Source organism: Larus michahellis, chromosome 3, assembly GCF_964199755.1.
Source record: "Larus michahellis chromosome 3, bLarMic1.1, whole genome shotgun sequence".
In the NCBI taxonomy this organism is placed as follows: Eukaryota; Metazoa; Chordata; class Aves; order Charadriiformes; family Laridae; genus Larus; species Larus michahellis.
In genome coordinates, this window is record NC_133898.1 from 96,861,975 (window position 1) to 96,875,579 (window position 13,605).

Below are 13,605 nucleotides of genomic sequence, written 5' to 3' on the forward strand. Positions count from 1 at the left end.
AGGAAGGATGGGGAGGGACTCTTTATCAGGGAGTGTAATGATAGGACATGGGGTAACAGCCTCAAATTGAAAGAGGGGAGATTTAGGTTGGATATCAGGAAGATATTCTTTACTGTGAGGGTGGTGAGGCACTGGAACAGGTTGCCCAGGGAAGCTGTGGATGCCCCATCCCTGGAAGTGTTCAAGGCCAGGCTGGATGGGGCTTTGAGCAGCCTGGTCTAGTGGGAGGTGTCCCTGCCCAGGGCAGGGGGGTTGGAACTAGATGATCTTTTAGGTCCGTTCCAACCTGAACCATTCTGTGATTCTGTGATCCAAATCAGCATTTCTCAGTGGTGAGCTGCTTTCTCAAGGTGGTTACAAAATTCAAGGGGGTAGGGAGGTTGCACAACATTCGGCCGCAGCAGCAGTAAGCAGCAGCTTATTTCTTACAAAGGGGGTTAAAGCATGTAGATGGTTACAGCCGGGTCCCTGACTTACACGCACTGGGTTACTGCCAGCTCAGGGGTCAGATGAAGGCAAGGGAGCCAAAAGGTGTTTAGTCCTTGAAAAAAGTTTGAGAAACATTGATCTGGCTGAAATCAATACAGTCCATTTGTGCCTGCTGCAAAGACCACTAAAGGCTACGAAGCAAGTCACGCCATTGGCTTCACTAGGTTTTCAGTTTTCCGGGTTGGATGGGCTTGGTCTATGTTTAAACCTTGATTTCCAAGCATTTTTATGTCTTAGAGGGGAAGTCAGCACAGCGTGCTGGTGCCAGGAGTTGCTATGTAAAGGCACAGCTCAGGTACAGACAGTGAAAAGGATAGGGTTTGGTATGGAAGTTACTCTCAGTTCTCAGTTGTTTGAAGTATTTAGTCTTAAATACAGACCGCTTCACAATACCATGGTGATTCCTTGTTTTTCCTTCCCTCTTTGTGATTTCCCCATATATGTTTGCATTTTTAAGCATGCTTTAAGGAATTTTTCCAGCATGGAAATGGTGTGGATGCTCATGATTGTTATGATTGTTTATTTAATAACAGGAAAGTTACTAAAGGGCATTTCCATTAAGTGATCAATTTCCACAGAAGAAAGTCACAACCAAAAGAAATGGAGCCAAGCAGACTGATAAATGATGGTTTTAAAGCTCTCGTAACTCAACCACCACAGCGAGCTGTAAAGGACCCAGTGGTTAGGAATAGCTTTCAGAAGGCAAGGCAGGAAGACGACCAATAAATAATAAATACAATTCACAGCAAAGAAAATGCACCAGTGGGTGAAATATTAAATGGCTTTCTGTCTGGGAGAAGAGATTTGATGGAAGAATCTGCCACAGAAGGTCAGCAAAATTATATCAGCCCAAGCAATGTTTAGTCTTCAGTCTGCACTTTGCATTGCTGTCCAATTTAAGATCCGGATATGGCCATTATCCCAGGGTAAAGCTGGTATTTTATTATTCACACGAGGGGCACTTCTGTGATGCAGAAGCTGCTGCCGTATCAGAAAAGGAGTAGGCTTCAATTTTTACACGTGTAGCATCTGCAATACCAGTTCATTTTAAGGTGCTTGTTCCTATGACATCTGAAAATCAGATTCATATTAGTAACATTTTTCATAACACACAATTCCCAGTATTTCAGATAAAACCTGGAAACTGGAATTAGCAAGCAATGTGAGTTACTATGCCAGAAATATATCAGATCCTTTCAATTAATTGTTAGCGCTTAAAAGCCTCAATTTGTCAATAAATTGTTGCCGAGATCTTACTGTTCTTATTGTGACATAGACATTTTTTAGCTGATGTTTGAAGAAAACATGTTATTAAGAGCTTTTTGCTGGATATTCACTCTAAATATTGGCACTGAAGCAAGTCTTCAGGTCAAAACAGTCATTTAAATAACATTGCAAACATGAGCCCCAAGCTAATGTGGCTCGATACAGCGATGAACTACAGCTGCCTTAAGCCTTCCTTTTCAGATCCTTGTTTCAGCTAAAATAGGTATTTTAGCTGAAAATAGGTATTTATAGCTAAAATAGCTAAAAATAGGTATTTAGTTGTACTCATAATTTTTTAACATCTGTTTTAATTGACCTGAGATTGTTGTTTCTTAAAGGCAGAAGAAGAGTAAGATGAAAAAAGAAAGCCTATAATTCAGAAGTCTTAAAAGTTGAAGTGTAACTGTCTTTATTATATAGGAATTTCTTCTGAATCTGAAGACAGTTATATTTAGTGACTACAGTAAGATTCTCCATTCAGTCGGTCAGCTCCAGAAGGGAATTTGGACAACCGAGTCTAAAGACAGTGCCTAAGCCCCAGAGGCATCTTGAAGATCTTCATGAAGTTCTTCCTCTGCACTTCTCTAGTCAGTGTTTCAGTTGTGACTTAACTAGCACTGCAGCCTCTGAACCTGAGATCCATAATCTAGGTATTCTTGTATTTCCTCTAAGGGCTTTAAGTCAAGGCACAATTTCATGGTTGCTTAAAGTCAGGATGTAACCCCATGCTGGAGTCAAAAGCTGTAGTCCTGTCTTTGTCACCTCTAGCAAGGAAAGTACTCACTTCCATTTGGTTTTCCCTTGAGCTGGCACAAGTGTTTGAATTTAACTGGGAAACTGATCTGAACTAAAAGAAATCTGGCAAAACCCAAAAAGCTTTAACATAGCTTAGTTCCAGGCTCTCAGGACGGAAAAAGAAGGAAGGCGGGCGTAGGAAACCAGTGGCTGTTTTAAACTGATTGTGGAATCATGAATGCCTCCTCGTAGATCAAATACCACACAAACGTAGGGGTGGTGCTGCTTATTTTAAAAGGCCTTTGATGGAAACCTTTCTTCAAAGGTAGGAGACAGGTTCCCCTTTCTCACTGGTATCTGATGAGACTCAAACCTACATCAGCTGCAGCCAAGTTCACCAGTGGCACTGACAGACAGTTGAGAGGGAAGAAGGTGGTATTCTCATTCCCTCCTGTAAAGGCTGGGCTGTTCTGCATGGAGGGCTTCAGTATTCACTGAGCAGAAAGAAGAGAGTGGTTGAGTGGTCAGCATATTGAACTAGGAGGAGGGAGCCCCCCCGGATTCTGGTCCCTGTTCCAAAGGCTGCTTTTGAGCCTGGCCTTTTGTGAAAAGAAGGCTTATAAGATGAAGTGTCTGTGTTCATCCATCCCTCCTTCTGTCCTTCATTGGTAATAACATTGAACACATCAACCAATTTCACCCAAATCTGACAAAGCAATAAGGGTTTCTAGAATGAGAAGTTCTTCCAGTTTAATGAAAAGGGTGACAGAGAAGAGGAGCAAGACCTTGGCAGTGCCCCACTGTGCAGAAGAATGTAGCATGAGCTCACCTTCATACAACATCAAAGAAGGAACACAGGAGAATGATGTCAGAAATACCACAAGGACAAGCTTTGTTCAGACCTCAGATTTTACTAGGCGCCAAAGAATCAAACTGTGACACACCAGTCCATAGGAAAATATCGGGGCTTCTTGTGTGTTCTACGTTACTGGATTACAGCGCAGAAAGCAAGCCTTCCTCTGCCCAGGCCATCATCTAGACTGACTCATCCTCATGCTTTCTCTCTCTTACTTTTTTATCTGTATTGATTTCTTATGAAGTGGAACAGTTTCAGTAGCAAAATGCACTCAGCTCAGAGCAATAATGATAGTTAGCATGCTTCATCAGGAACCGAGCTGGCTGAGAACCAATCTTTGTATTTTTGGTAGGAGTCAATGTCAGCTGGAGAGATGCCCTGTTCTGGCTGACTGCGTGGCCATATAAGCAGTTACGATAACTCGAGCCCAGCAGTGGGACAGCAGTGAGGTGGAGAGGCAGAAGAGCAGGGAAAGGGCCAGCCCATTCATGAGCAGCACGTATGGACTGAGAAGGTGCACCCTCAGTTCTCCAGATGATCTCTGTGATTTTAAATCTAGTTCCTAATAAGTTTTCCACTGTGTTCTCTAGATTAGATCCTGTCACCTGAATTACTGTTACATATGAGTATTGCTAGTGTAGTCACTAACAGAGCAATACATTTGAGTAAGTGTAACTGAAAACGCGGGAGCACAGAACTTCAGCCCTAATGCCTGGGGGATTTCTTTCAGACTGGTAAACATGGTGAGCAAATAATAGAAGAAAAACAGAGATTTTGATTTATTTTGCCCACCATTTTTGCATTTCGTGACACCCATTAGTGTGATTTTTCAAAAAACAAATAACACTTTGTGACTCTTCTGAATATGCTCACAGAGTACGCATGTTACCATATTTAAACCTCAAACCACTTACAGCACATAAGTAATTGGCATCGTGTGAGTAATCTCTGAAGGCACGTTAATACGTTGATTCATGCCAGTTGGATGCCAAGTCTTATGTTACTGCCTGCAGTATGCTACATGTGTTCTAAAACGTGCCCAGTGTTTACATGAATTTTCAGTGATTCTGATCAGAAATGGAAGAGCATGTCTTTAAAGAGAGTAAGCAACTGTCCTGCTGGGTTTCAGGTGCTTGGCATCAGCTGCAACAGTCAGGACAATTTTCAGACCAATTACGTGTTCCCATCACACCTCAGTGGCCGATTTCATTGAGTCAGTTTGAAACCTGTAGTTCGCTGGCAGGAGTTTCTGTGAGCTCATCTTTCGAACTTGTTTTCATTTAGGGGAATGTTTTTCTCCCCTCTGTCAGTGTGAGTTACCCTCTTCCCCTTAATTTTGCCTGAGCTTTCTCAAGCAAAACCCTATGCAACATTTCTTGTTGTAGATGTTAACTTCACTTTGAATCTTGCTCCCTACGTGCTGCTCTTACTTGGCTTTTTGGAAGATGCAATCAGGGTTAATTGCTCTTAGATGCAGAGCTATCAGCTCTGAGAGTCAGGTATGAATCACTCAGGAATGAACGGTTCTTCACTTTAAAAACTCTCTTCAACAGGATTTTAAAAATAGAAACACTGATGTATCATTTCTGTTGCTTGGGTGTGCGTTGTCTGTGGCACATACATTTTTAAATTATCTGGCGTTACCTGTTTGTATATATTGTAAGAAGAAATTAAACTTCGTATGTTAAAATGTCAGTTGACGTGCTTCATTATATGACTCGGTATTTTTCATAGGCTACCTGTTAATGTTGTGTTTCTTGGAGAAGCTCTGATTTGCATCGGTGGGACTGAAAGCAAAATTAGCAGTTTTACATTAACTGCGTTTTCTTTTCCTGTCATTAAAATAAATTGTTTTGTTTAAGTGACTTTGTAGCTTCTTGAAACATCTATAACCCTAGAAAAATTTAAGTAATCATATCCTACAGATATAATCATATTCCTACAGAACTCTGACAAAATCTGCCCTACTATAATTTTAGTTTATTTACTGTTCGGACACCTCTTTTACTAACTACAATATGTGTGTGTATAAATATATGTGTTTATTTTTTTATATATATATAAACATTTTAAATGAAAAAATGGTTGAAAAACTAAGAGCAAACATATACATGTACGTGAGAAATGAATACTAGAAGTGGAAATTATTTGATTTTTTAATTATTTCTCCTGCTCTTTTCTGCATAATTGCTATATTGGGTCTGTAGGAGGAAGACTGATTCAGAAACCTACTGTAGTTTTGCTGTTCAATCAGTAATTTGGCCTTTACAAGGAGCATGATACTTTTCTGCTGGTCATTTAGTTTTCAGAATTTTGTATCTAAACTCCATATTAATATATAATGTGCATAGCGCGTATTAAGAAAAATTTGTTTTATATAGAGTTCGTGTGACTCCCATTGAAGTTAATGGGAGATTTCACCGGAGGTTACAATCTGATACTAAGTAAATGCAGCTTTTCACATCATATTCCTCAAGAGCTTGAAGTTAAAGATCAGCACTGGTTGTACGGTAAATTTTTATTGTAGTTTGTGGTTCTTTCACAATTCGTTGCTCAAAAACTGGAATGTGCCACCTAGTGGCAAAATTCTGGTATTAAGAGTACAAGGAAAACGTTTTGATTTTCTTTCCTCTTAGAATTTAACTTAATCAAACGTCTTGCAACATTAGGGAGCAGAAAAAGGCACAAGTCAATAAAAACATAAAAGCAAAAAAATACATGATTAGTGTCATTTCTTGGGTCATGTCAATCCTGAAAAACCTTCAGACTATTAAGAGAGGAAGGAATCTTAAAAAACCCAACCAAATAATTTCAATTAAGAAAATAAATGCTTCTGAAAATGTATTATTGTATGTTTCTAGTTAGCATTGGTACAGTTACATTATTTCAAATGCATAAACCACACCTTTTCAGAGAAAAACAGCATTGATAGCTAAGGTCTTACATTGAAAAAGTTGCCTGTAAGAGCAGCGTATATGGATAGAAGAGAAGACCAGGTCCTTAGTATTTCAGCAGAGCCCAGAGATTAATCAGGATCAGGGATCTCCTGCATTACACACAGGGCAAGGTCAAGTCCAGCCTTTCAATGACAACGCCAATACTTAGTTTTGCCTGTGGTGGCTGAAATCTGTCCCTATTAAAGTCAGTAGCAAAATTCAAGCAGACTTACTGACTCCAGCGTAGCTTTATAAGCCAAATTTCAATTAAAAATGAGAATTGACCTCCTAACCTCTTCCTCATCCCCATTTCAGAATTGCTAGTGGGTTTATGACAGATTTTCTCAGACAGGATACAAGAGACCCCACTCCAGGTCTTCCTCTACCTGATTTGGGTGTGGGACTGGAACCTTGGTGTTCCTGTGGTTTAATCCATTCCACTACATTATTCTTTTTCCCTATGGACAACCGAGTGATGGTCTTGACATTGCAGTGGAAGCCAAGGGCTCCTGAGTTGTAGCCTGATGCAAATTTAGTTTGCCTTTGTAGCATTAGCCAGGATGGTTTTTATCAACCAGTGATGTGAGAGTAAGTCCACATTTCTAGAGGAAAGTGTAGCGATAAGATGAAGGGTAACGGTTTTAAACTGAAAGAGGGGAGATTTAGATTAGGTATTAGGAAGAAATTCTTTGCTGTGAGGGTGGTGAGGCACTGGAACAGGTTGCCCAGAGAAGTTGTGGATGCCCCATCCCTGGAGGTGTTCAAGGCCAGGCTGGATGGGGCTTTGAGCAGCCTGGTCTAGTGGGAGGTGTCCCTGCCCATGGCAGGGGATTGGAACTAGGTGATCTTGAAGGTCCCTTCCAACCCAAACCAATCTATGGTTCTATGAACAATGCTCTGCGCTGCCATTGTAACTGTTCTTCTTTAAAGTGTCATCTCTTCGCAGTTTCATAAACCCAAATGTTTTGCTCTCTTTTCTTTTAGAGAGTGTCATCATTCACCAGTTACGCATGAACTCTAGATGAGTTACCGCCCCCCACACACGCTCTGTGTGCACCACCCTCCTTGCCAGTTGGATGGATCACTGTAGAAGCTCTCTACCATCAACACACCAGGGTCACTTGTGCTACTGATTATTCATGGAAGTATTTGTTACTTCCATTAGATTTTATATATTTTTTTTTCTTGGTAGAGCTTTAAGAATGAAGGGCCTTGCTGATATTTTTAAAGTACATAGTCAGAGAGAGAAGCAGTCTTTCTGCCGGCTGAATTTCACTTTTATTTGCAAAGCCTAAGGCATGTGCTTTATTTTGTTTGATGTTTGCGATATAATTTATTTTTATAACACAATTTGTAAAGTAACTGTCCCAAAGTTGCAATTCCTGTTGTCCATGGCGCATTTATTTGTAGAATACACTGTCAAATTCGCAATTTGATATTTTTTTAATAGAGAGTATGTAAAGAAAGAAAAATTTTAACTTCAGCAGTGTTTTGTGTTTAAATGGAAAAATATTCAGCACGTTTTTTTTGCCACCACGAGATTCTGTGAGACTAAATACTCTGAAGACTGCTGTATGGAATTTGTACTATTGCAGAATATTTCTTGCACTGTGTGATGGTTTGGCATAAAATTAAGCATTAAAGTCCAATGCCTTGAAATACAACCAGATTTACTCATTTTAAACAATGTAAGCCAGTTTTTAAAGCTGTGATTTTTTTTCTATATAATGTATGTTTTTACTTCTGCCTGTACCAAAAAAGCTGATTTTCATTACACTGTAACTAATAAATTTTCACAACTATGCAAATGTAATCAAGTGTTTGAATTTGAAGTCTAATTTCTTAAGGTTGGCAGTACTTGTGTATGTATTTGTTTATAGGGACAGAATGCATGGCTTTGGAAGTTCCATTTTCTCACTGGTATCTCACTGTGGTATCACAGTGATGTACGTAGTAAAACTAATTCAGATGGTTTTAGATATGGAGCGGAATCTATCAACCAAGCCCTTAATGACTTAATGAACCTTGTGCTTTCGCTGCACTGTCAGAGACGTTTGACTGGTACAATCAGAATATTTAGTCCTGGACTAGTAGAACTGTACAAGTGAGATCCCACGCACTCTGCCCTACGCCGAAGGGCGCATTTTACACTGGTGGCTGTAGCTTTTCAAGTAGCATCCAGAGAATTCCATGGCAGCTATACTTAAAATGATTTTTTTGAATGAATTTATATATAAAGCTGGATACAACCCAGGCAGGGCCTTTTTTTCCCTATGCATTTCATAATGAATTATTTTTAATCTAAGTCATTGGCACATATTTAAAATACTGCGGATTTTTTAATTGCGGAAGCTACTGGGAGAAATTACTTTTTGGAAGGGCAAATGGTGTTGCTTGCAGGAGATGTGCTGTGAGACGCCGGAAAGATGCATTAACTCAGTGTCCCACTGAGATGACTAGGTCAGTTCATCTTTGAAGCTGCAATACCGCACTGCTGCCGAGTCAATTCGATCTTCATGGGAGCCACAGGAGCTGCTTTTCCTTCTAGACAGGAGTTCTGCAGCAAATGCTGACGCTGTAGAGAAGCAGGATATTCTGGGACCTGTGTAAACTTCCTTGGAGCTTCTCTGCATTATAAAGAGCTGGCTAATACAGCTATACTGAACAATCAAAATAAATGCTGCTTATCATTGCAAAAGAGTCGTTTTGTTGGTGTAGCGTATACTTCAGCTGGTACACCAAGTTTTTTAAGGAGTGTGTGGTTTTTTTCTTACGGCAGAGGATATATGCCAATAACATAGCTGTGTCTGTAGATCACATTTTAGAGTGAGCTGAGAAGAATTCCAGCTTTCGGAGCATGATACAGCTGAGGTGAATAAAGTTTAGTACGTGCCACATTTCAGTTTACTGCACGGTAGAGTGAACATCGTAATGACCCAGATCTTCTATTTTCAAAGCATTACTAGGGAATCAAAACCTATCCGTGTTAAGAACTACATTGAGCTCATCTGGAATGAAACTGCCAGCTATTTGAAAGTGACAGTGACGTGCCTGAAATAAACTTCAGCTTTTAAATATGAGTAAGAAGATATAAGCAAAATCTTATTCTGAAATTGAGTCTGGATTTAAAAGGTCTCAATCAAAGCAGAAAATATTTTTCCTTGTCTAGATTTTAATATAAAGCTGATTCAGTATGAGTGTCTGTGGAAGGTGTCCCCTTTTGGTTTATGATTCTGAAACAAATATATAAACATCTACGGTTTCGCAAGTACATTAAGTTTTTAAGCTTTACAAAATAAAGGTTTGTTTAAAGCATAACTACAGTCGTGGTGTATTTGAAATCGTTTAGATTTTAAAAATATTTTCGGTGAACTGCAGCACTTTGGAGTAGGAGACTGGTAACACTGGTCATAAAAGATCCGGGGTGATACACACTATTTAATCGCTGGCTGATAATGGTTTATGCTGGTGGAATAATAAATTCTGATCTGACACCTGGCAGGCAGATAAATTATTTCATAGAAATGCCTGGAGGATAAAACTCCTGTGTGCTTTGACAGGTGTTATTTCATCTTCAATGCATTTACGTTCCTGGTCAATTTTTTTACATTACCTAATTTGGATATGAATCTAAAACAAATAAGTAAAGAAAGTGCATTAGCCACATAATGAGCTGCTATTCTGGGGATACTCAGGAAGAAATCTATTAATATAGACTAAAGATGTGATTAATTTCTACAAGTATTGTCATTTTAAAGGAAGTAATCAGGAAGTGCTTTCAGACTGACAACGTAGAGGCTACCTTGGGCTATGGAGACCAGCAGCTTTTAAGGAATTTAAAAGCAGTGAAAGATCCAATTTTCTCTTAAAGATCTCTTACTGTCTGAAGAGGATTGAAAGGCCTGTGTTAGTATAATTATAGGTGATGGTATATAATGTTTCAGTCTATTAAAAAAAATCTCCAGTTCTTTGATTTCTAGAGAAAAACTTTACAGCCAGTGAGTTTTCCTTTTGCGTCACTGTGAAACATAATTGGACTAAAGGGGAGACAAAATTGCCTGTTTTGTAGAACTCTCTCTAATGTAGAAAACAAGATATAAAATGGAGGTTACTGCCCTGACTGTTCCACCTCCTACTATGCATCACTGAGTTCCATCTCCCCTTCTGAACAGTTACATTTAAGTTGAAAACTTCATATGTAATGCTTTAAGTTATGTAGATTTAGTCCCTGAAATAATCTATTTGGCAGTTACTGCATTTTATTTGGATTACATTCAAAATATTCTGTTCTAAATATTAGGAGGGTTAACCGCATAAGGTTTTATTTGTTTAATTTTATTTTGAAAAGTATTAATTATTTGCATCTTTCCTAGAAATAAGTGGACAATGTGATAGGGTAAGTGCCAGAAGATCACTTTGGGGGCTTAATGGAATACAATTAAAAAGTAAATGCCAATTGGTGGTCTTTTAGATTAACTACAATATATTAATTTGTGTACAATTTTAAGGCTCATTTTATAACCCTGAAATGAGACTTCAGTTTTCAAATTAAAATTCTGTAATTTTAGCATTTATTCTTAGATAGTCAGATACATATTTGCTTATTCCTTGCCTTAAAAATGTAACACATTGAGGCCTTGACTATGTGATATGTCTGTGCTAGGTGAATGCCTAATAAATCAGTTTGCCATTACACATATTAAAAAAGGAACATTATAAATGTATGTTTCAATAAGTGTTTTTCTTTTTTTTTCTGTATCTATTTGACTTATAACTGCACACGAACCACCGTGACCACATCGCACAGCACCTCATTGTAGAATTTCATGAACATTAAATTTGTTGGTTGCACTTGCTTGGATATAAATGGGTTTGCCATAGCGTAAAACTGTGAAATAATATCCAACCAAGACCTTAGCTTACCAATGAAAAGGTAAAACCGATATATCGAAGTACTTATGCTGATATTCTTGATTTCTCTAGAGACTGGAAGTAAGATACCCTCTGATTGCATCCAGTTATGTTACTGAGGATATAATCCTTTTGGCAAAAAGAAAAATCACACTTCTGATTAACCTAGTTGTAACAGTGCAAAGGGTACGCCAAGCTTATAGATGAACATATGGCCTTAGTTACAACTAGCTGAAGAGAGAGCTATGAATGGCTAATAGCAGATCTGATCTGTGTGGTAGCTTAGAATGTTTTTTACGTTTCACATCGTGCAGAACGGTTTCAAGCAGAAATTTGTTCAGACACCTCACTTCAGTTGTTGCTTTGTCAATGTGGCAATGCTTATCCTCACATCAGGACTTGGCCACGAGGATGTGTACCATACCACACCTTGTTAAATTTGTCCAAAAATTCAGAAGTTCAAAATTGGACAGCAGCTGATTCCACTGGGTGGAAAGGAGGAAGTTCTCCTGTTTCTCCTTCTTCCACATTTCCCAGATCTATCGTGGGCTTTTGTGGCTCTGGCTGTATTAGCATGACATTTGATACAAACGGAGCAGATGAGCGCTCAAAAGCTCTGGGGCTCTTCATATTTCCATGGGACATAATTTGAGTTTTTCCTGAGCTGGGTTTAGCCTGGCACCCAGGCAAAACGTTTCCCCTGCAGGTCGCTTTGAAATTTTCTGAAGGGAAACTTTCACATCGACCTGTGTTTGCCTGACTGAGGGCATCTCTGCAAGATCCTCTAGGGAGTTCACACAAATGACAGTACAACATCAGTGATCCACCACCGTGGTCCACACCATCACCTCTGTGGCTATTCCCCCACAACCGACAGAGTTTGTGCCCAGTTTAACCACTGCAGAACAGATTCCCACACAAATTTAACCTGTCCATTCTTGCCAGTCCTCTCATACCTGCAGCATCAGGTTCGCGACTTCCTGACACTGCCCCTTGGTTATCCTGCTTCCAGAGAAATGTCTCGCCATCTCACAGCAGTTTTACCAGCAGCCTTGTTCCCTGGGGATCCCAGGTTGCACCTCGCTGGATTTTCTGTGAGGCTGTGGGAGTAAAAGTTACTACAGCTGAAGGTGGTAATTGAAAACAAAAGATAATAAAGAAAAAGGTGACAGTAGGGACAAGGGGCTTAGGGAGGTGAAATGACAACAGAAGGTAGGGCCCACAAGATAATGGAAAGGATAAATTAGGAATGAGATTTAGCTTTAGCCCAGATGCCACAAGGAACACGAATAATTTTTGAACCCTAAATAACTACTTAGGCACCAAACTAATTCTTAAATTTCAGATGCTTAAGTGTGCAAATTTCCTATGCTGCCTGCAGAGAGGTCTTTCGAGTCTCCAGACAGACACGGCATTTGCACAAGTCATTTGCTCCCCCCAGTGGTCTTTGCTGATACTTTCGATACTTCAGAGAACGAAAAGGCATTTGTTTTAGTGAAACTGTTCCACAAACAGCTAAAACGTCTTAGACTGGATTGCATGCTTATAAAATTATTTAAATAGTTTTAATTATTTTTTCCTAAGTAAATACATAAATACTTGCCGAAAGTGGATTTTGGCTACTCTCTATGTAGTGAGGACTACACCGCCCTCACAAAACAATCTTCAATGTAAAACTGCCAATGAAGTGAGAAATACGGACTTTCAGTGTCACATTCACTTGAGCAATGCCTGATAAAGCAGGTATTCTGGGATACGAAGACATAATCCGACACTGCTTTCCACAAGGCAACTACTTAATGAATAGAACCCCCATCGGTTCCTAAAGGGAAAAAAAGGTAACTATGACAGCAATGTCCCTGTCCACACTCACTGCACTGTGATTTGCTCACACATCTTCTGACAAGAGAGCAGGAATACAGCACGAAACAACTCCCAAAAGTGATGATTAGTATGAATGGCTTCATCCAGGTAAGCTCTTACAACTTTGCTGAGATTATTACATCTCTACAGTGGCACTGGCGCTGTCCCTGAGAGCAGGCAGCTTAAGTTAACCTCTCCATTTTCGATCCACCGTTGCTGCCTTTTTCCATCAACCCTCCTCCGAAGCAGTGGGAACAGGGGATAGGGGGGGCTCCTCCTGAAGCACAGCGCAGGGGTGACAAGGCCGCAGGCCCAGGCCTTCTCCCCTCAGAGGCGGCGGCAGCGGGCGGCAGCGGCCGCCCTGGCCTGGCCTGGCCTGGCCTCTCCCCGGAGGGCGGCAGTCACACCCCCACGGAAGGGGCCTGTGTGCCCGCTGAGACCCAACTGCTCCACCGGAAGCGTGCGAGAGCGGCGGAAAGTGACGCAATGCGTTACGCAGCGCGGCAAGGCCTGAGGGAGGTGTCCCAGCGGCACCGCCCGCCCGCGGCG

At 40.3% G+C, this 13,605-nt stretch overlaps 1 protein-coding gene and 1 long non-coding RNA gene across 7 annotated transcripts in view; one reads left to right on the forward strand and one right to left on the reverse strand.

Annotated features, from left to right (window-relative positions):
- FILIP1 (filamin A interacting protein 1) overlaps positions 1–8,095 on the forward strand; it is a 110,949-nt gene extending 102,854 nt beyond the window's left edge. For 4 of the 6 annotated variants that reach the window (XM_074581349.1, XM_074581352.1, XM_074581351.1 and 1 more), the window contains one exon: positions 7,267–8,095. Coding sequence is in view for 2 of the 6 variants with exons in the window: in XM_074581352.1 (XP_074437453.1) it covers positions 7,267–7,307 (41 nt within the window). In the remaining 4 variants the exon portion in view is untranslated. Of the gene's footprint in view, positions 1–1,022; positions 5,041–7,266 lie in introns of those variants that run through there. The other 2 variants (XM_074581350.1, XM_074581353.1) reach the window with 2 other exon arrangements.
- LOC141741216 (uncharacterized) lies at positions 7,543–13,518 on the reverse strand. Its single transcript, XR_012586323.1, has 3 exons — positions 13,249–13,518; positions 12,150–12,293; positions 7,543–8,857 (listed from the first exon to the last, which is right to left on the reverse strand). It is a non-coding gene; the product is annotated as an uncharacterized LOC141741216 (long non-coding RNA).
- Positions 13,519–13,605: the final 87 nt, after the last annotated feature.